General features: G+C 45.7%; 1 protein-coding gene across 1 annotated transcript in view; it reads left to right on the forward strand.

Moving 5' to 3' along the window:
* ELP1 (elongator acetyltransferase complex subunit 1) overlaps positions 1-23342 on the forward strand; it is an 886544-nt gene that overhangs the window by 301921 nt on the left and 561281 nt on the right. Inside the window, exons 20-22 of the mRNA XM_069235684.1 lie at positions 108-181; positions 12737-12815; positions 16370-16449. Of these exons, the coding sequence (XP_069091785.1) occupies positions 108-181; positions 12737-12815; positions 16370-16449 (233 nt within the window). The remainder of the gene's footprint in view (positions 1-107; positions 182-12736; positions 12816-16369; positions 16450-23342) is intronic.

Below are 23342 nucleotides of genomic sequence, written 5' to 3' on the forward strand. Positions count from 1 at the left end.
CAGATCATAAACTCCCTACTGAGCGATATGAATGATTTTAACTCATCCATGTGGGCATCTTTTTGTGAGTATTTGTGTTTGTTCATTAACTTGTCCTTTCCTTTCAGATGCCACGAGGAAATTTGGAAACTATTCATCATCGAGCCCTTGTTTTGGCCCAGATTCGGAAATGGTTGGACTTGTGAGTGATGTGAAAGTTCTGTTTGTACATAATCTGTATTTCTTTCCTGTTTCCTGGGGTTTCATTCTGGATGAAATTAGAAATTCGGTGTAGCACAAAACAGATTAATGCAGCATTTACATCCTGATTTTAAATAGGGTTTTCATCAAAATAGTTTTTAGCTTGAGCCTAGGCAGCACATTTGCTGTCTTTTTGAGACATGCTGTATGCAGTTTTTGGGCTCCCAGACTGCCCATAGATTTGATGTTTGCTGGTTGCATTGTTACTTTCTTATTTTTTCTTCCTATTTGTTTATGGCATGCATTTGTCATGCCTTTTTTTAGTGTGTATCCCTCCCCGACAGCGGGGACAAAGTACAATATCACTCTCTTTGTAACCATTAAAGCATATGTTTTTCAAGCTATTTTTATTTTTGGTTGAAAAGCAATGAATGCAGTCCTGTTTTCTTTTGAAGTTGTATTAATTTGATTTTGCAGAGAGTCCTTAACTCTGACATCCTAAGATGCAGGTAAGGGGTGAGGTTGAGCTCCACCACCATCTCTTCTGCAGTAGACATTATTTCTCTAAAAGTTGGGATACTTTTTAAGAATCTAAAACTATCTCTAGAACTTAATCCAAACTTTTACAAAACTTTTAAACTCTAAAAGAAATGCTAACAGGGACTAACACAAGGCCCTATCAGGACTTTTACAAATTTAGAAAAATAGCTCAAATTTCAAAAATCAGTTTCTAATGACAATTTTTGGAATTTAGTTGTGCGATCAGGTATTGGCTGAGTAGTCCAGCAAATGCAAAGTCTTGTACCCCACCGCTGATCCACCAATGTAGGAAGCTAGCTCTGTATATACTATTTCAAATTAAGAAATAGTGTGCACAGAGTCCAAGGGTTCCCCTTAGAGGTAAGATAGTGGCAAAAAGATATAATTCGAATGCTCTATTTTGTGGTAGTGTGGTCGAGCAGCAGGCTTATCAGAGGGTAGTGTTAAGCATTTGTTGTACACCCACAGGCAATAAATGAGGAACACACACTCAAAGACTTACTCCAGGCCAATAGGTTTTTATATAGAAAAATATATTTTCTTAGTTTATTTTAAGAACCACAGGTTAAAGATTTACAAGTAATACTTCAAATGAAAGGTATTTCACTCAGGTATTCTAGGAACTTTGAATAATCAAATAGCATGTACAGTTTTGACAAAAATGTCGATAAGCTATTTAAAAAGTGGACACTGTGCAAAAATCAACAGTTCCTGGGAGAGGTAAGTATTTGTTACGTTCACAGGTAAGTAAAACACTTACAGGTTTCAAAGTTGGATCCAAGGTAGCCCACCGTTGGGGGTTCAGGGCAACCCCAAAGTTACCACACCAGCAGCTCAGGGCCGGTCAGGTGCAGAGGTCAAAGTGGTGCCCAAAATACATAGGCTTCAATGGAAATAGGGGTTCCCCGGTTCCAGTCTACCAACAGGTAAGTACCCGCGTCCTCGGAGGGCAGACCAGGGGTGTTTTGTAGGGCACCGGGGGGACACAAGCACGCACAGAAAGTACACCCTCACCGGCACAGGGGTGGCCAGGTGCAGAGTGCAAACAGTCATCGGGTTTCTGATAGGAATCAATAGGGAGACCCGGGGGTCTCTTCAATGATGCAGGCAGGCACAGGGGCGGCTCCTCGGGGTAGCCACCACCTGGGCTAGGCAGAGGGTCGCCTGGGGGTCGCTCCTGCACTGGAGTTCGGTTCCTTCAGGTCCTGGGGGCTGCGGGTACAGTGCTGGTTCCAGGCGTCGGGTTCCTTGTTACAGGCAGTCGCGGTCAGGGGAACCTCTGGATTTCCTCTGCAGGTGTCGCAGTGGGGACTCAGGGGGTTAAACTCTGGCTACTCACGAGCTCGCAGTCGCTGGGGAGTCCTCCCTGTAGTGTTAGTTTTCCGCAGGTCGAGCCGGGGGCGTCGGGTGCAGAGTGGCAAGTCTCACGCTTCCGGCGGGAAACGTGTGGTCCTTAAAAGTTGCTTCTTTGTTGCAGAAAGTTGCAGTTTGTTGAACAGGGCTGCTGTTCTTGGGAGCTTCTTGGTCCTTTAGATGCAGGGTAGTCCTCTGAGGCTTCAGAGGTCGCTGGACCCTGTTGGATGCGTCACTGTTGCAGTTTTCTTCGAAGTAGGGAGACAGGCTGGTGGGGCTGGGGCCAAATCAGTTGTCGTCTCCGTCTTCACTGCAGGGCTTCAGGTCAGCAGTCCTTCTTCTTCTTTAGGTTGCAGGAATCTGATTTCCTAGGTTTAGGGGTGTGTTTAGGTCTGGGAGGGCAGTAGCCAATGGCTACTGTCCTTGAGGGTAGCTACACCCTCTTTGTGCCTCCTCCCTGTGGGGAGGGGGGCACATCCCTAATCCTATTAGGGGAATCCTCCTTCTACAAGATTGAGGATTTCTAAAAGTAAGAGTCACCTCAGCTCAGGACACTTTAGGGGCTGTCCTGACTGGGGGGTGACTCCTCCTTGTTTTCCTCATTATATCCCCTGGACTTGCTGCCAAAAGCGGGGGCTGTATCCAGGGGGCGGGCATCTCCACTAGCTGGAGTGCCCTGGGGCATTGTAATATGAAGCCTGAGCCTTTGAGGCTCACTGCTAGGTGTTACAGTTCCTGCAGGGGGGAAGTGTGAAGCACCTCCACCCAGATCAGGCTTTTGTTTCTGTCTTCAGAGAGCACAAAGGCCCTCACCACATGGGGTCAGAAACTCGTCTCTCAGCAGCAGGCTGGCACAGACCAGTCAGTCTTGCACTGAACAATTGGGTAAAATACAGGGGGCATCTATAAGATGCCCTCTGTGTGCATTTTTTAATAAATCCAACACTGGCATCAGTGTGGGCTTATTATTCTGAGAAGTTTGATACCAAACTTCCCAGTATTCAGTGTAGCCATTATGGAGCTTTAGAGTTCGTTTTTGACAAACTCCCAGACCATATACTAATATGGCCACAACTGTACTTACAATGTCTAAGAATAGACTTAGACACTGTAGGGGCATATTGCTCATGCAGCTATGCCCTCACCTGTGGTATAGTGCACCTTGCCTTAGGGCTGTATGGCCTGCTAGAGGGGTGACTTACCTATGCCACAGGCAGTATTTTGTGTGCATGGCATGCTGAGGGGGATGCCATGTCGACTTTGCCTTTTTCTCCCCACCAACACACACAATCTGCAATGGCAGTGTGCATGGGTTAGGTGAGGGGTCCCTTAGGGTGGCACAACATATGCTGCAGCCCTTAGGGACCTTCCCTGCTCACAGGGCCCTTGGTACCACTGGTACCTTTTACAAGGGACTTATCTGTGTGCCAGGGGTGTGCCAATTGTGGAAACAATGGTACATTTTAGGTGAAAGAACACTGGTGCTGGGGCCTGGTTAGCAGGGTCCCAGCACACTTCTCAGTCAAGAGAGCATCAGTATCAGGCAAAAAGTGGGGGGTAACTGCAAAAGGGAGCCATTTCCTTACAAGGACATTTAGGGGGTCATTCTGACCCTGGCGGTCATGAACCGCCAGGGCTGGGGACGGAGGAAGCACCGCCAACAGGCTGGCGGTGCTTCAGGGGCATTCTGACCGCGGCGGTACAGCCGCGGGCAGAAACGGAAAACCGGCGGTGTCCCGCCGGTTTCCCGCTGCCCTAGGGAATCCTCCATGGCGGCGCTGCCTGGATTCCGACCCCCTTACCGCCAGCCTGGTTCTGGCGGTTTTGACCGCCAGAACCTGGCTGGCGGTAACGGGTGTCGTGGGGCCCCTGCAGTGCCCATGCCAATGGCATGGGCACTGCAGGGGCCCCCTAACAGGGCCCCACCAAGATTTTCAGTGTCTGCCAAGCAGACACTGAAAATCGCGACGGGTGCAACTACACCCGTCGCACCCCTTCCACTCCGCCGGCTCCATTCGGAGCCGGCATCCTCATGGAAGGGGGTTTCCCGCTGGGCTGGCGGGCGGCCTTCTGGCGGTCGCCCGCCAGCCCAGCGGGAAACTCAGAATTACCGCGGCGGTCTTTTGACCGCGCAGCGGTATTCTGACGGCGGGACTTTTGCGGGCGGCTTCCGCCGCCCGCCAAAGTCAGAATGACCCCCTTAGTGTTTTGCCCAGAATCACAGGTTGTTGAGCCAAAGCCAGGATTCAAACCCGGTTCTGCTTTGCTGCCATCAGAATAGCAGTGTGGCTTTCCTTTTCTTTTTAGAAGTAGGTTTCAGAGCTCTGTACACGAGCCAGCTGCATTACACAGGGACATGCCTGCACATGTGCTCTACATATTGAGGCACTCATGTTATGCTGCTTTGAAAGTACATGCAGCGTTAAAATATTTGAGCTTGTTTATGATGTAAAACACTTAATTTAGTGCACAATTGTCCCAAAACTGGTCCCCTCATACAAGTAATGTTTTGCACAGAGTCACGATCTGCAAATGTGTGCTACATTGTTTTGGGTGCCCGGTCCAGCCCTGTTTTTGCTCCCAACATGCTCTAATCACCTTTTCTATACTTCACTCAGTGCCCCTTTACACTATTTACTTTTGACATACTAAATAGCAAACACACTAATATTCACCACTACTAAAGCATATTGGCAAAGCCATCGGCGAGACCTATTGGCTTTGCCAATGCTTGTTAATTTAGGAAGAGGTATGTGGTACCTGCTATTACTTTACCTGTATTGTCTGTGGTACCTGTATCTTTTAAAGATAAATAGTAGTTCAAATTGTGAGAGTAATGTCTTGATCGTCAGCTCATGTATCTTCAGACAACCATTACAGTCCAGACAAAATTACTTAAGGGAATGACGTATTTGTCTATGATCATTTCCTAAATAGTAAGAGATCATCAGATTTTGACCAACAGACATATATTTTGCCTCTTTCTATAGGAAAGAGTTGCAAGTAAAATTGTTTGCCATAGATCTTATACAAGGTGCTGTATGCCTTTGGGACAGGTTTTTTTTTCGTTTTCTTTTTTACATTTTATGATCTTTTACATCTTCTGACGGTTTTCCCTCTTTCTGCATCATTATTCAAGTGGCACCAAATGTGTTGACAAATATGATTTATGCAGTTTCCTCAATTTCTTAGAAGTTTAGGGGTGTGAATGATACTTCTAGTCCTTGCTTAATTTCATTTATTCTCTAAATTATACTGTACAGGCCACATGAGGAAACCTTTTTAGTTACACCCATCAGTATAAAATGTTGGACAGCTGCATAAGGCTACCCACACCTTTATGGCCTCTTTGCACTGTTCTCTATTGTAGTGCATCAACAAGTTAGCCTATGGTCCTCATCATTCCTGTGACTGGCAGTGAATCTTAAGGGGATATACCGTTTTTGGAATAAGGTGTTATATTGAATTGTCCTTATTGCTCTTGACTCTACCATTTCTACATCTGTTATTGCCTACTGTTTATTTAAAAATTTATAAAGCACCCAGAGGGTGTGACAGTCTGTTCATTTAACCAATCCAGAGATCAAAATCTCTGAAAATCTTTAAATGAAAATAAAATACGAAAAAGATGATATACGTTGCTGCTGCGCATGATTCAATACCCAGAAAAGAGGCTGGGACACAGAGAAAGAAAGGAGGATTCAAATAAATATAGTTTAGTCTCTGCCTTTAGACAAGGATGGGAAGAGAAGGAGAGGGAAAGTTACTGATGATTGAGATGGGATTCAAATAAGAGTTTTCTGGTTTTTCTGACATAAGATAATGCTTTCTTGGAAAGCTTGCATCTTGCCATCTGAGGTTATCTTTAGAGCAGAGTCGAGGTATACTGTTTGCTGATGTTTGATAGCGTTGAAAATGAGCTAGTCAAGCTTGAATTAATTTTTGCCTTCTGCGGTAATCCGTGTAGAACTCTTACCACCAGAATATTGAGGTCCAACTTTTTGTAGTGAGAGACAACCCTGCCACCAATTGTAATGGAACTTCCATAGGAATATGGGAGTTTTTAGGTACTCAGATAATTATGATGTTGCCTATATGGATGTTGGATGTAGCAGCTTGTCTCAAATACTGCCCCTGAAAAATCTGTGTTACCTGTGTTACCTAGTAGGGTTTCAATGTTTTAATGCAAAGAGTACTGCTTTGCAGATTTCACTGAGTTCTCAATGTGTACTTTCTTGGAGGAGTTCAAATTGCATCAAAACCAAAGGATTTACCTCTTCTACAATATTGGGAGAGAATCTATTTTTAGTTCAGCAAGCCAGTCTGTGTTGAACTTTAAATGATGTATAGTCTGGTACAATGGACCTAGGGCATCATAAGAATATGAGCAACAGTGGTCCCTATAATCATAGCAATATTTACGATAAAAGAGAATTTTGAAATAAATGAAAATTTTGTAGCATAAAATCAAGTATAAATTTAAGTAATCATTTAACATAAATAGTATTTCAGTGAGATGTGAAACCATGCGCAGTGCTGAGGCAAATGTGATCATTATAAGTGCTTATAGCAAAGTGTGTCTCATACTTAGGGTACATAAATGTGGCCTGTACACTACAGGCTAAATCTGTTTATGCTGGTCTTCCATTAGTGTTGTAGGAAAGTAGCATCTTTCTGACATAGATACCCCAACTGTTTGCCTGGTGTCAGTGTGTTTAGACCTTAGTCCCCTGGGATCCTGCAAATCAGGACCCCAGTGTCTGTGCTCTCACCTCTAAATTTGGTTGCTGGTAAACTTTTACACTCCACAATTGGCATACTGGTGCACCCATGTAAGTCCCTAGTATATGGTACCTAGTACCTAGGGTATTGGTACACCAGGGGACCCTATGGGGCTGCAGCATATATTGTGCCACCCATGGGAGCCCATGCAAACTGTGTCTGTATGCCTGCCATTGCAGCCTGTGTGAAATGGTGCATGCACATTTCACTACAGAGAACAGGCTTGCACTACAGCTATATCACTAAAAATGTTGTATCTGATAGACTTCTAGCTGCAGATTCCTTACCTTGGAATTTCCCAGACATCAGGCTGGATCTGGAAGATATTTGTGAGCAGTACCCCTGCGCACTGTCAAGTGGTGTGGATCAGCTCCATGTGCGTCATTCACACCGGAAGTAACGTTGCGTTATCTATATAGGCGCCACCCAGGCGTGCTGGCATCAGTTCTTTTCTTTCCATGCCATCTGATATACTCCCCCCTAATCCACCCCCCCACTTTCCGGTGTGACACCAGTCTCATTGTGATCCCTGACTCCGACACAGAGCCACATCCAACACTGGCAGGAATTGGGCTTCCTAGATCAGAGCCTGAGCCCTATTCCCTTGGCCTGGGGCTCTGGGAGGAATGGGAGGGGTCGCTGGAACCTGCAGAATACCAGCCCTACAGTGAAGACCCAACTATGGACTGGTTTGAGGACCTAGGTGAAGCCAATGGACTGGATCCCCCTCCAGATATTGGTCTGCTTTCTCCCCCTACCATGACTACAAAAGAGGGAGTTTCATATGCGATGGTAGTGCCGAGGGCGGCTGAGGTCCGTGACCTTCAGTTGTCCTTGTTGGTAAGACTAACATCTTGACAGAGGTGTTTCAACTGAGGGTTTCCTCGTCAGAACTCCTACTCCCGTTCTGTGACGCCCTTACTGACGTCCTGTTGGGGACTTGGTCCAAACCAAACCCAGAGGCTCCTGTGAATAGGATGATCACCCGCTGCCACCGCCCCACGCCAGGCAACACAAGCTTCCTCATCTAACACCCTACATTCGAGAGCTTGGTGGTCCAAGACCAAACATCCCAAGATGCATTCCCTATCACCATCCCCCGCCCCCAGTAGTTTAAGGAATACAAAACACTGGACCTTTTGGGGGAAGAAGTTGTTTTTGTCTGCCACCCTTACATTGCGGACTGTGAACACTGCTTGCCTTTTGGGCTGTTACTCACACACTCTGTGGGACACAGTTGCACAAGTGCTGCCACAGGTTCTGGAGGAGGCTGGGCCGTACTCTCTCAGGCTGTTGCCAATGGAGAGATACAGCAAAGTTCACTAGACAATCGGGGCTCAACTGACTTACTGGGCAGAACGGTTTCATTGATGGTGGACCTGAGAGGCCAAATCTGGTTGAGGGCATCTAGCTTTTCAGATGTCCAAACTTCTTTCATGGACATGCCCTTCGATGGCACTCATTTCTTTGAAGATTAGGCAGATTCAGCGTTGTCCGGCTACAGCAGAGTCCTTGGGCCTCTTGTTCTCTCCCCCTATCATCCCCAATCTGCCTTTCGCGACTACAGAATGGGCTTCCAGCAGTGTCAATTACCTTCCAATCACTGAGCCACGTGTGTTACCCAGAATCTACGTGGCTGAGGGCACGGTACCCACAAGCCTCGTGAGTCAGGTAATCCGCAGTCTGTTTAGTCCACCCACAACCCACCCCGTGTAGCTGCAGCCTCCAATCCTTCCTAATCTGCCCCTTACCCCTCATGGGCACCCAGTTGGTGGCAGAATCTGCCATCGCTTGCCCCTCTGGCAGTCGATAACATCGGACAGGTGGGTGTTACAGTTTGTCCGAAGGTGCTACTCCCTCCCCTTCAAGACTACCCTTCCATTCAGGCCACCATCTCATGACCAGCTGACGGAGGATCATCTGTCCCTTCTCCACAAGGAAGTCGCAGCTCTCTTGGCCAGGGGAGTTATAGAGAGGATTCCCGTGCTTGAAGTAGGCTGTGGTTGCTATTCCTGCTACTTTCTGGTTCGCAAAGAAGGCAAGGGTACGTCGCCCTATTTTAGATCCCTGAACTTTCATCCTCTTCCTCAAGAAGGAGAAATTCAGAATGCTCACATTGACTCAAATCTTGTCTGCCCTGGACCCAGGAGACTGGGTGGTATCGTTGGACTTGCAAGATGCATATTTCCACTTTCCTATCCTGCCTGCCCACAGACTATACCTGCGGTTTATGGTAGACCACAAGCACTTTCAGTTTACCATGCTTCCCTTTGGCCTTACCAGCGCCCCTTGGGTATTCACCAATGTGATGGCGGTGGTCGCAGCTCATCTGCAGAGATCAGGGGTGCCAGCCTTCCCCTATCTTGATGACTGGCTGTTGAAAACGAGCTGGACCCAGGCTTTCTTGCCCCACCTTCATTTGCTGGGGTTCACTATCAACGTGCCAAAGTTATACCTGACTGCCTCTCAGATACTCGCTTTCATCAGAGCTGCTCTGGACATGGTGCAGTTTCGGGCATATTGTCCTGAATGGCGAGTCCCCAGGGTATTCAGGCTATGATACTGATGTTTCAACCTCTGTTCTGGATTTCAGTGAGACTGACTCTGAGGCGGCTGGGCCTCATGGTCTCCTGCTAATGACTCATGCCCGCTGACATATGCGGGCTCTGCAGTGTGACCTGAAATTCCAGTGGGCTCAGCATCAGGGAAATCTCTCCGACATGGTCCAGATCTCGAAAGAACTGCGGAAGACCTGCAGTGGTGGCCAACGAATGCAGTTGGGCCAGAGGCAGATCCCTCTCCCTTTCCCTACTAGATCTTGCAGTAGTAACAGATGCTTCACATCTGGGATGGGGTAGCCATCTCTAAGAGGCAGAGATCAGAGGACCCAGGTCTCCAGTGGAAGCAGGACTCCACCTCAACATGCTGGAGCTCTGAGCGATCCGATTGGCATTGAGAGCCTTTCTGCCCTCCATCAAGGGAAGGCTAGTGCATGTGTTCACGAACAACACCACCGCCATGTCGTACTGCAAAAAACATGGTGGCTGGGGTCAAGAGGACCTGCATCTCTGGACTTGGCTGGAGAAATAGGGCATTTTCCTGGTGGTTCAACTCCTGGTGGGTTCTCTGAATTGCATGGCTGTCGAGCTCAGCCGTCCATGCCTACCGGATCAGAAATAGCGTTTCCATCTGAAAGTGGAGCAAGGTCTCTTTCAGCAGTGGGGAGGCCCGTGGTTAGATATGTTCGCCTCCACTGAGATCGCACAATGTCTGCAGTTTTGCGTGCTGGAGTTTCCAAGATGGCTCTCGCTAGGAGACGTTTTTTGTCTTGAGTGAAGCCCGGCCTCCTGTACACCTTTCCACCCATACAACCCCCCCCCCCCCCAAGTCTGTCAAATTGTTCTGGCAGCCAGGTGTTCCTCCACCAAGGTGGTATACTGTTGCCGTTGGAAGAAATTTGTGGTGTGGCGTGGTGTGCAGAGAAACATGTTGATCCTCTTTCTGCCCCCCTTTCTAAAGTCTTATTCTTTATTCTTTCTCTTGCCCAGCAGGGCTGTACTCTGGGCACTCTGAAGGGCTATCTCTCTGCGCTTTCTGCCTTCTTGCGGCTGCCTGACCAATCCTCCTTGTTCAAGCCCACTATTGTACATTGGTTTCTCAATGGTCTTGTTCATCTTTTTCCTCCTGCGCCATTTATAATGCATCAGTGGGATACCAATCTGGTCTTAACATTCTTAATGTGTGCTCCCTTTGAGCCTCTCCACAATTGTCCCTTCAGGCTTCTGCCACTGGAAACATCCTTCCTTGTGACAATTACATCTGCCTGCAGAGAAAGTGAGCTGCAGACCTTAACTAAGCCGCCCTACCTTTCTCTCTACCCTGACAAAGTGGTGCTTTGCTCAAGGACCTCCTTTCTACAGAAAGTTATCACCCCATTTCATGTAGGGGAGTCTATCACACTGCCTCCCATTTTAGCTCCTCCAGATCCTTCAAAAGAAGAAGAGCGACTCCACCGTCTGGTCCCAAAAAGAGCATTGTCATTCTACCTTGACTGCACACATGAGTTCCGGGTGGATGACCAACTCTTTGTGGGGTATGTTGTTGTGAAGAAAGGTTGTGCGGTGCAGAAATGGCCCTTATCTAGATGGGTTGTGCTCTGCATGGAAATTTGCTATGCATTGGCTAAGAAGCAACCTCCTGTTTGCTTGGGAGCTCATTCCACCAGAGCTAAAGCTGCGACCACTACGTTAGCATATGTAGTTAAGGTCAAGGTAGTTTGTCAGGCAGCACGTCGCCATCTCTACATGTTTGCCAAACAGTACTGCCTGGACAGTCCGGTCCATAGGGCTGGGTACTTTGCCCATTCGGTCCTTCAGCACTTCCTTGTTTGAAATTGCTCCACAGACCTACTGGGGAGGTATTGCTTGGGTATCTATTCAGACATAAGGAATCTGCAGCTAGAAGTCTCTATCAGATGAATAAGTTACTTACCTTCGGTAATGCCTTATCTGGTAGAGACTTTATCTAGCTGCCGGTTCCTTACCGACCCACCCATCCTCCCCGCTCTGTGAACAAATTTCTAGGAATAGGGCTGACCCTTTCAGGGCCCTAGTTATTCACACCAGTGGTCATTGCACTTCATGACTCAGCGCTTCTGGCAAGGAAAGTCATGAAAAGTAACTGATGCCAGCGTGCCTTGGTGGCACCTAACTAGGTAATGCAATATCACAGCGAGTGCAGATGCCAAAGATGCACACAAAGCCGATCACTGCCACCTAATGACGCACAGGGGTACTGCTCAGAAAAATCTTCCAGATCCAGTCTGACACCTGGGAAATTCAAAGGTAATTAATCTCAAGTTATATGTATAGGGGGTCATTCTGACTTTGGCGGGCGGCGGAGGCCGCCCGCCAAAGTTCCGCCGTCAGAATACCGCTGCGCGGTCAAAAGACCGCCGCTGTAATTCTGAGTTTCCCGCTGGGCTGGCGGGCGACCGCCAGAAGGCCGCCCGCCAGCCCAGCGGGAAACCCCCTTCCATGAGGATGCCGGCTCCGAATGGAGCCGGCGGAGTGGAAGGGGTGCGACGGGTGCAGTTGCACCCATCGCGATTTTCAGTGTCTGCTTGGCAGACACTGAAAATCTTGGTGGGGCCCTGTTAGGGGGCCTCTGCACTGCCCATGCCATTGGCATGGGCACTGCAGGGGCCCCCAGGGGCCCCACGACACCCGTTACCGCCAGCCAGGTTCTGGCGGTCAAAACCGCCAGAACCAGGCTGGCGGTAAGGGGGTCGGAATCCCCATGGCGGCGCTGCCTGCAGCGCCGCCATGGAGGATTCCCTAGGGCAGCGGGAAACCGGCGGCTCACCGCCGGTTTTCCGTTTCTGACCGCGGCTATACCGCCGCGGTCAGAATGCCCCTGAAGCACCGCCAGCCTGTTGGCGGTGCTTCCTCCGTCCCCGGCCCTGGCGGTCCATGACCGCCAGGGTCAGAATGACCCCCATAGTCTCTACCTGATATGGGGTTACCAAAGGATAAGTAACTCATTTTTCTACCTTAAACACATAAAAAGGTACTTAAAAGCACCAAAACATGGATCTTCACAGTGGCCGACCTTTGCAGAGGTTTACCGATGACCTTTGAATTGCTGTTTGCTGTATTCAGGTGTTAAGTACTAATGAGGTGCAACTATGCCTCGGCAGTACCGATAAGGTGTTAAAATGACAAACAAAGGAAATAATACAGCGTAATTTTTTTTACCATGCTCGATAATGTGCTTTTCACTGCTGCATAATTTCTGTGGCGCTGTTTATAGGTAATTGCTCAGAATACATGTGAAAACCATAATTTATTTTAATCCTTGAATTTGTCTTGTTTTCCCACAGCCTTATGTTTAAAGAAGCCTTTGAGTGCATGAGGAAACTCCGAATCAATCTGAATTTAATTTATGATCATAATCCTAAGGTTTGTTTTTGGAATTATTTTCAGTGGTGCATGTATTCTAAAAACTGTTAGGTATGGTTTTGCTGAGTGTCCTACAGAGAAAAACATATTATCACAGAAGCCAGCAAACACCATCACCCAACGCTAATTCCCATCTCACAGTTGCCCACCATGTTGACGTGCTATCACATGACATCAATAAAAGGTGCGTTTTGGAAAGGAAGCACATTAGCTGAGTTCTTTTCCTGACCAGTTTGTCCCTGCTTGGTGCTGTCTACCCTTGTGGATAAGCCCACATCATAGTAACATTGTCTAAGTTTGAAGAGAGGTGCCATATTCGAAAGACTTGGCCACAGAGCAACACTATTCATAAATTATTTTAAAGGTTAGGCTGTAGCCGCCTTTCTCATTACACATCTTATACTTCTGATAACTGACTAAAATGTTCTTTGTGGAGCAAGCTAGGTAGTGGATTGATCCATATTTGCCATTGGAGTACCTCTTAAGGAGGCAAGTTACAACCTAATGAGCTAGTCCCAGGTAAAATGTATTCATTTTTTGGTGACAAACTTAGTTAACTGCTTTCTGAAATTATTTTCCAAATCTTTGTGAGGGGTTGTTTGGGTAGCGCGTAGAAGAGGTGCAGCATCACAGAATTAGTTGCTCGAATGGAACTGGTGGATATCTGCAGGACACTAGACCCTTTTGCTTTAGTGAATCGATATGATGATGGAGACGTACATCTAAACTCCCCTGATATAAAAAATATATCTAATTGTAATGCTACTGAAAATTGTAATTGCTGGTTTTAAGTTATCAGAATTGACTGATACATAAAGATCAATGACCCAGGGTGTAAAGCAAAGGGCCTGATTTATATGTTGGCGGAAATGGTCCTGCTTTCAACTTTCCGACTGAAAACCTGTCCCCTGTTGTGTCAGTACTCCTGCCGTATTTAGATGTTGATGGTCCCATCGCTGAAAGCCTACATTTGAACCAGCGTCTGCCAAGAAACACTGCCTGCGTCAACAGCGGTAGAGGAAAAAGTGGATACCAGTGGGACTCTAATCACCCTCAACTGCTGTGCAGATTTGGTTGTGCCTAAGCACCAAGCAAGAAGTGGCCGCCCGACCGCCACTTCTGTGCTGGTGGTAAAGGGGTGAAAATTCACCTCTTTTCCCCATTCCAGCTTCATCTACGACTGGAAACAACAACACCTGCCGTCACTGCTGCCACCATCCCATGGAGAAAACCCAAACACAGGGCCATTGACTGGCTTCAGAATCACCACAATCTGAAAGTGATATGTGCATGTATTTACATGAATTCTAAAGTGCTTAGGAGGACACACAACAAGTAGTAAATCATATTCAATAGTTCAGACAGTAATCATTCAGTGCCTGCAGCACAGGCAGAGACATTTTAGATAAAATAACAAAGACATGTACATAATTCTTAGCTTAATAGATGTAAAACTGCAGAGACCTATACATCCAGTGCCAGAAAGTGCAGTCTCCATGTTATCGAAAACCAATATCCAAGTCTAAAAATGTCTGAAAATGCTATCAAAGTGTGGTTGCTTAAGATGTAAAGTGCTTTAAGCATGCTCGTATCCATTTACATAAGCTTTCCAGCAATATCCTAATAGGGTGCAATCACATATTAGACCATCCTCCAGCCTTCTAACGGTACTTTATCCATTCTGAAAGGGCCCCACAGTTTTTGTTCCCCTTCCGCCTGACCTTCCTTCCTTTGCGCTCAAAGAGTGCAGTCTCCAGAGGCCCCCACTCTTGAACGTTTTTGAAAGTGTTAAGTTTAAATCCACAGAAACATCTATTTTGCCTTTACATATATCACATCATTTTCCTTTTTCTAAATTTCAGACTTTTTTTTAATGAGCGGTAGAGTGTTCTTGCTTTGTCCAAAAAAAGGTAGCTCCATAACAGATGATGCAGGATTTAATTGTAAATAATTATCAGAAATGCCTTCGACCTGACCATTTTCCATCCTGCTCTTAGATTCCAATTCATCATGGTACGTAGCTTTCCTCTTGCTTTCTGAAAAATATGTTTCTCCTTGTCTGCTGTAACCCATTTTGGACTCATGTACACTTAACTATCACATTTATTGGTTGCTGGTAAAAATATGCTATTTGTTGGAATACTAACATTTTAAGATAGGGGTTGCCTTTATCTTTCTGTAAATATTTGCTTCATGTTATGATGAGAGGTATTTCCTATAATAACATTAGACATTACAACTTAACCAATGCTGTACAATACTCTACCAAGACAGAATAGAAAAATTAACCAGCTACGCTATATTATACACCTACACTCTCCATTATTGTAAATTTCAAAACTTATGCCTGTGTGTGTCCCCTCTTTCCTTTAAATAGGTACATATCTGTACATATTGTTTGGGAAATGTGAAGGTGTATGTGTCATTATTGACAGCCCCTAGTATAATGAGCAATGACTTGGGTCATTGTTGCATGTTGGTAATCTGATATTGTATATCCTTTAGGGCTTGCAGTCAGGAGTTCTTAACTCTGGTATTTTCAAGTCTGCAACGTACAAAGAAATATGATCTCTGGTTCCTCATTGGGGTAAGGAGGCAAAACACACTTAGATATACTGAGAGAAGGTTTACAAAAGGCTAACCAGACTTTCTCTCCTCTTTGCAACTGTGGATAGTGTGAGAAATTACAGTATTGGATAAATCTAGAAACGACTACTGATGGAATGTATACCGAGCTACAGGCACATCGACACGAATACTTTGGTATTGCCCCAGACTAAACAGATACTGGGAAGGAGATGTTCTCAAAGTGGTAAAACAGCTTTAAAGTGGAAAATTGTGAAGCAACAGGGAGTGGTCCTCTTGGATCTCCTGTTCCATTATAGAAGAGCTCACAAGTAAACAATAGTTGGCAACCACACTAGTTGCAGCCGTTCAAGCAATTTTGGCAAAGTTGGGGAAGCAAGAGGTACTGACCATGCAAGACCTGTGTGGTAAAATGTGGAATACACTAGTCCTGAAAAAGATTATACTATCAGTGTAAGACATCTGGAAGCCTAAAAGGCAGACTGGGCTGTGGAATTTCCTTTTATGTGCTACCTAAGAGTAATGCAACTCCTCCCAGTAAATCTTTCCTAAATGCCAAGAGAGATTTCTGCACCATTAACAACTTACAAGAAACTCTTTGATTCTGTGCTAAGATAATGTTTTTTGAGGTGCATAAACTGCACGTGAGAGTTTTTTTGGGATTGTTGTTCGAAGGAAGTTGGGTGGAGGTTTAAAGTCCATTGGAATTACTTTCTTTCAGCTCACCTGTCATATGCCTAGTCCTCGCTGGCTAAAGGGAGAATTAATATAAACCAGTTAAACCTAAAAGTAAACTAAAGTATAAAGAAATTATGCCTTTGCGTAGACAATGTGGTTTTTCTGGTATGAAAAAAACTTTTCCTGGGCCGTTTTGAATAAGAATGAAGGTAAACTGCTGAATATTCAGTGCAGTGATTTAGAGTGATATTTTCTTTGATTTTGATCATGTGTTTCTTTTTATGCCCTAGGTGTTTCTGGAAAATGTGGAGATCTTCATAAAGCAGATTGATTCTGTAAATTACATAAATTTGTTTTTGACAGAATTGAAGTAAGTGCACATTTTCCATATAATGCTCAAACATATATGAATGTAATTGTTTTCCAAACTTAGCAGTAACAGGCAGTTTTTACACTGGTCAGCTCTGGCATTTGCACCAGCCATATGTGTCAGTCTGGTATATTGACATGTTCAGCACAGCCCCTGGTAAAATGAAGATTCTTAGGTTTGGAGCCTGAGTAACAGTGTGTCTTCTTTGATGAGCCATTCACAACTAGCTGTAATGTCTGTTTGATATCTAGGCTCGTCAGTTTACTTAGATTTGAGAGGTAGATTAGGAAAGTAAATGTAGAAAACAGTGATTATCTTAAGCACATGGTACCTCTAACTCATTACTTTTTTCTTCATTTTTGGGACTGGAAATAGCAGGCCTCTGAATACCATGTTTGCTTCACTAGTTGTTTGTTTCCTCTGTTATGCTTCCCCTTGTTTGCCCAGCTTTGTATGCTTCTTACTGTGGCTACACTAATGGTGCTTTTCACTCTGCAAGCATCTTACAGCACCAATAAAGCCCTCTTATCCATGACATTGGACCCTTTCTTGAGGCTTCTGTTAATTCCAGCATTTCAGGACTAGATCTTCTTCACTGTCCCTTCATAGTAAGTGGACTTAGTCTGTAGGAGACAGAATGTATATGTGTAACAGGGTCGGCACAACCCTGTTCTGCAACGATCCCCTGGGACCTGTAGAACGGTGCCCCAGGGGCGCCATCAGACACCCGGAAGTATCGTTGAGTGACGAAAACCCGGATATCCGAGTTAAAGGAACAGAGCGCGAGGAAGAGAGGGCATCCCGGACAGCAGAGAGGAGGAGAGACGACGACGTGACGGAGAGCGACAGCGGGGAACCGGAAAGGAAAGGAGTTGAAGCATCGCACTCCACGATGCTACCTCAGGGAGAACCACCACGGAGGGTCCGGACGGACGACAGAGCCAGCCACGTGCCTGCCTTCTAAATCCATCAGGATACTGGTGGTAGGGGGAGAAGGGAGGTGAAAGGGGAACAAACACCGCAGGAGAGGGGCCATTTTCCTAAAGTAATAAATCAAGAAGGGGCAAAGCGTTTTTTCAGTGAAGACACCTGGGCTCCACAAAAGACTTATTGAACCTCCTAATGAAAGAAACTAAACTTTCTTGGGCAATTGTATATTTTTTCTTCTTTTTTTTTTTTTTGACTCGTTCTATGTTATGCACAGGAGGGCTTACTTACCTATGATTTTCAATTGCACCTTCTATTACCGGGAGCTATCCTCACTCGCTTGGTGTTTCCTTCCCGCACACTCCTGTTATGATATTTATATGTTCGATGGCATATGTTGCTGCAGATACACATGTTTGGCACAGTCCGCTGCCTGGTGTTGGGCTTGGAGTATTACAAGTTGTTTTTCTTCGAAGAAGTCTTTTTTGGTCACGGGACCGAAGGACTCCTCCCTCTTCGGCTCCATTGCGCATGGGCGTCGACTCCATCTTAGATTGTTTTTTTTCCGCTGTCGGGTTCGGACGTATTCCTTTTCGCTCCGTGTTTCGGTTCGGAAAGTTAGTCAGAATCTCGGAAGAAAGCGTCGGTATTGTTCCGTTCGGTATCGGGATAGTTAGGTACATCGACACCGATCATCGGAAGACTTTGGGGTAGCTTCGATTCCCCCATCGGGGCCTGGTCGGCCCGACCGCGTGCGACATCGAAGCCGATGGAACGGACCCCGTTCCGTTTCTGCCCAAAATGTCACAGTAAGTATCCTTATACAGATCAGCACTTGGTCTGTAACTTGTGCTTGTCCCCCGAGCACAAGGAGCATACCTGTGAGGCCTGTCGAGCCTTCCGGTCCAGAAAAACACTCCGGGACCGAAGAGCCAGGCGTCTACAAATGGCGTCCACGCCGACAAAACAACGTTTCGACGACGAAGAGGAAACATTCTCGGTTCCGGACTCAGAATCCGGAGACTCCGACATCGAACAACAGCAACAAACTGTGAGTAAGACGTCGAAAAGTAAAACCATCGAGAAAACGAAAGCCCAGGGGACGCCACTGCCAACAGGCCATGGCTCGACCCATAAAACAGGCGACCCGTCGAAGGCGCCGAAAAAGGGCACGCCCATAGCGAAGACACCCGACTCCGGTCGAGGGACCGCCATGGAGCAACCTCGGAGCCGAGATAGCGGCTCCGAGAGACAAAAACAAGATACCGGCACCGAAAAACATCGGCACCGAGACTCCATGCCGAAAGGAACAAAAATTCTGTCGGTGCCGAAGCCGAAAAAAGATTCTCTCTCGGCGCCGAAAATTTCCACACCTTCATCCTACACAGAGGAACAAGGAATAAGTGGCCAGATGCACAGATTTGGACAAGAGCTCCAAAGTGTAGAATCAGACTACACACAAAAGAGACTGTACATCCAGCAAGACACAGGGAAGATATCAACCCTTCCCCCAATAATGAGGAAAAGAAGGATCGGTCTCCTCAAGGATGACGCACAACCACAAGCCAAAGTGGTTAAAAAAGTCACGCCTCCGCCCTCTCCACCACAACAGGCATCGCCGGCACAAACACCGCCACAAATGCACTCACCAGCGCAAACTACCATAAGTCAAGATAATCAGGATCAAGACGCTTGGGACCTATACGACACCCCAGTGCCGGACAATGATCCAGATTCATACCCCACAAAGCCGTCACCGCCAGAGGACAGTACCTCAGACTCGCAACTGGTGGCTAGGGCTGCAGAATTCCACAATGTCCAACTGCATTCCGATCCTATAGAGGATGATTTTTTATTTAACACCCTCTCGGCTACACATAGCCAATATCAATGTCTCCCAATGCTACCAGGGATGTTACGGCACGTAAAAATTTTTTTGAAGAGCCCGTAAAATCAAGAGCCATCACCCCAAGGGTGGATAAAAAATACAAACCACCACCCACAGACCCAGTGTTTATTACTTCGCAGTTACCACCTGACTCCGTAGTAGTAGGGGCAGCTCGCAAAAGAGCAAATTACCATACATCTGGCGACGCCCCACCTCCGGACAAAGAAAGCAGAAAATTTGATGCGGCAGGAAAAAGAGTAGCATCACAGGCAGCCAACCAGTGGCGCATCGCAAATTCTCAAGCGCTGCTGGCCAGATATGACCGCGCACACTGGGATGAGATGCAACTTCTCGTAGACCATCTTCCCCAAGAATACCAAAAAAGGGCGCAGCAAATAGTTGAAGAGGGACAAACGATCTCAAACAATCAAATCCGCTCTTCACTGGACGCAGCCGATACTGCAGCGAGAACAGTCAACACTGCTGTCACCATAAGGAGACACGCTTGGCTCCGCACTTCAGGCTTCAAACCTGAAATCCAGCAGGCTGTCCTTAATATGCCCTTCAACAAAAAACAACTTTTTGGCCCTGAAGTGGACACAGCCATTGAAAAACTTAAAAAGGACACAGACACGGCCAAAGCCATGGGCGCACTCTACTCCCCGCAGAGCAGAGGCTCTTTTAGAAAAACTCCATTTAGAGGGGGGTTTCGTGGCCAACCCACAGACACCACCAGCCAACAAACAAGAACCACACCATATCAGGGTTCATTCCAAAGGGGAGGTTTCAGGGGATATAGAGGGGGTCAATTCCCAAGGAGTAGGGGAAGATTCCAGACTCCAAAAACACCTCCACCTAAACAGTGACTTTCAAGTCACGCAACCCCTTCACTCAACACCAGTGGGGGGAAGACTAAGCCAATTCTACCAATCTTGGCAACAGATTACAACAGACAATTGGGTATTAGCAATAATCCAACATGGCTATTGCATAGAATTCCACAAATTCCCACCAAACATCCCTCCCAAAACACGCAAAATGGCACCACAACATTTAGAACTTTTAGGACTAGAAGTTCAAGCACTACTGCAAAAGGATGCAATAGAGTTAGTACCAGTACAACAAAAAAACACAGGAGTTTACTCCCTGTACTTTCTAATTCCAAAAAAAGACAATACATTAAGACCAATATTAGATCTCAGGACACTAAATACCTACATCATATCGGACCATTTTCACATGGTCACACTACAAGACATCATTCCACTGCTCAAACAGCAAGATTACATGACCACATTAGACCTAAAGGATGCGTACTTTCATATACCAATACACCCTTCTCACAGAAAGTACCTAAGGTTCGTATTCAAAGGAATACATTACCAATTCAAAGTGTTGCCATTCGGAATTACAACTGCACCAAGAGTGTTCACAAAATGTCTAGCAGTAGTAGCAGCACACATCAGGAGACAACAGATACATGTGTTCCCTTACCTAGACGATTGGCTAATCAAGACCAACACAGTAAAAAAATGCGCAAACGACACCACATATGTCATACAAACCCTTCACAAACTGGAGTTTTCCATCAACTATACAAAATCACACCTAGAACCGTGTCAGACACAACAATATCTAGGAGCAACCATCAACACATCAAAGGGAATTGCCACTCCAAGTCCACAAAGAGTGCAGGCATTCCACAAGGTAATAAGTGCTATGTTTCCAAACCAAAAGATACAAGCAAAATTTGTGCTAAAACTTCTAGGCATGATGTCATCATGCATAGCCATTGTCCCAAACGCAAGACTACACATGCGACCCTTACAACAGTGCCTAGCATCACAATGGTCACAGGCACAGGGTCAACTTCAAGATCTGGTGTTGGTAGACCGCCAAACATACCTCTCGCTTCTATGGTGGAACAGCAAAAATTTAAACAAAGGGCGGACATTTCAGGACCCAGTGCCTCAATACGTTATAACAACAGATGCTTCCATGACAGGGTGGGGAGCACACCTCAATCACCACAGCATTCAAGGACAATGGGAAATACACCAAACAAAATTTCATATCAATTACCTAGAACTGTTAGCAGTATTTCTAGCGTTAAAAGCCTTTCAACCCATAATAACACACAAATACATTCTTGTCAAAACAGACAACATGACAACAATGTATTATTTAAACAAACAAGGAGGAACACACTCAACACAATTGTGCCTCCTAACACAAAAAGTATGGCAGTGGGCGATTCACAACCACATTCGCCTAATAGCACAATTTATTCCAGGAATACAAAACCAACTAGCAGACAACCTTTCGCGAAACCACCAACAAGTCCACGAATGGGAAATTCACCCCCAAGTTCTGAACAAGTACTTTCAAATTTGGGGAACACCCCAGATAGATTTGTTCGCAACAAAAGAAAACTCAAAATGCCAAAACTTCGCATCCAGGTACCCACACCGCGAATCACAAGGCAATGCTCTATGGATGAGTTGGTCAGGGATATTTGCATACGCTTTTCCCCCTCTCCCTCTCCTTCCATATCTAGTAAACAAGTTGAGTCAAAACCAACTCAAACTCATACTGATAGCACCCACATGGGCAAGACAACCTTGGTATACAACTCTACTAGACCTTTCACTAGTACCGCATGTCAAACTACCCAACAGACCAGATCTGTTAACACAACACAAACAACAGATCAGGCATCCAAACCCAGCATCATTGAATCTGGCAATTTGGCTCCTGAAATCCTAGAATTCGGACACTTAGACCTCACACAAGAATGCATGGAGGTCATAAAACAAGCTAGAAAATCTTCCACTAGACACTGCTATGCATCTAAGTGGAAAAGATTTGTTTACTACTGCCATACCAATCAAATACAACCATTACATGCCTCTACAAAGGACATAGTAGGATACTTACTACATTTGCAAAAAGCGAATCTCGCTTTTTCATCTATAAAAATACACCTCCCAGCAATATCTGCTTACCTACAAACTACTCATTCATCGTCTCTATTTAGAATACCAGTTATTAAAGCATTCATGGAAGGGCTAAAAAGAATTATACCACCAAGAACACCACCAGTTCCTTCATGGAACCTTAACATCGTCTTAACAAGACTCATGGGTCCACCTTTCGAACCCATGCATTCCTGTGAAATGCAATATCTAACCTGGAAAGTCGCATTTCTCATTGCAATCACATCCCTCAGAAGAGTAAGTGAAATACAGGCATTTACCATACAAGAACCATTTATTCAAATACACAAAAATAAAATAGTTCTAAGAACAAATCCAAAATTTCTGCCAAAAGTAATCTCACCATTCCATTTAAATCAAACAGTAGAATTGCCAGTGTTCTTCCCTCAACCAAATTCCGTGGCTGAAAGGGCACTACATACATTAGACATCAAAAGAGCACTAATGTACTACATTGACAGAACAAAGCTAATCAGGAAAACAAAACAACTGTTCATAGCTTTTCAAAAACCACACATAGGAAATCCAATCTCTAAACAAGGCATTGCTAGATGGATAGTCAGATGTATTCAAACATGCTATCTTAAAGCCAAAAGAGAATTGCCTATTACACCAAAGGCACACTCAACCAGAAAGAAAGGTGCTACAATGGCCTTTCTAGGAAACATTCCTATGAGCGAAATATGTAAGGCTGCAACCTGGTCTACGCCTCATACGTTTACTAAACACTACTGTGTAGACGTACTAAATGCACAACAAGCTACAGTGGGCCAAGCTGTACTAAGAACATTATTCCAAACTACTTCAACTCCTACAGGCTAAACCACCGCTTTTAGGGGAGGTAACTGCTTTATAGTCTATGCCAAACATGTGTATCTGCAGCAACATATGCCATCGAACTGAAAATGTCACTTACCCAGTGTACATCTGTTCGTGGCATTAGTCGCTGCAGATTCACATGTACCCTCCCGCCTCCCCGGGAAGCCTGTAACCGTTTAGAAGTAGATCTTAAATCTTAAACATTTGTACATTTGTAAATAATTATTATAAACTCTTAACGTACATACATATTCACTCCATTG

The sequence above is a fragment of the Pleurodeles waltl genome, chromosome 1_2 (genome assembly GCF_031143425.1).
Source record: "Pleurodeles waltl isolate 20211129_DDA chromosome 1_2, aPleWal1.hap1.20221129, whole genome shotgun sequence".
NCBI lineage: Eukaryota > Metazoa > Chordata > Amphibia > Caudata > Salamandridae > Pleurodeles > Pleurodeles waltl.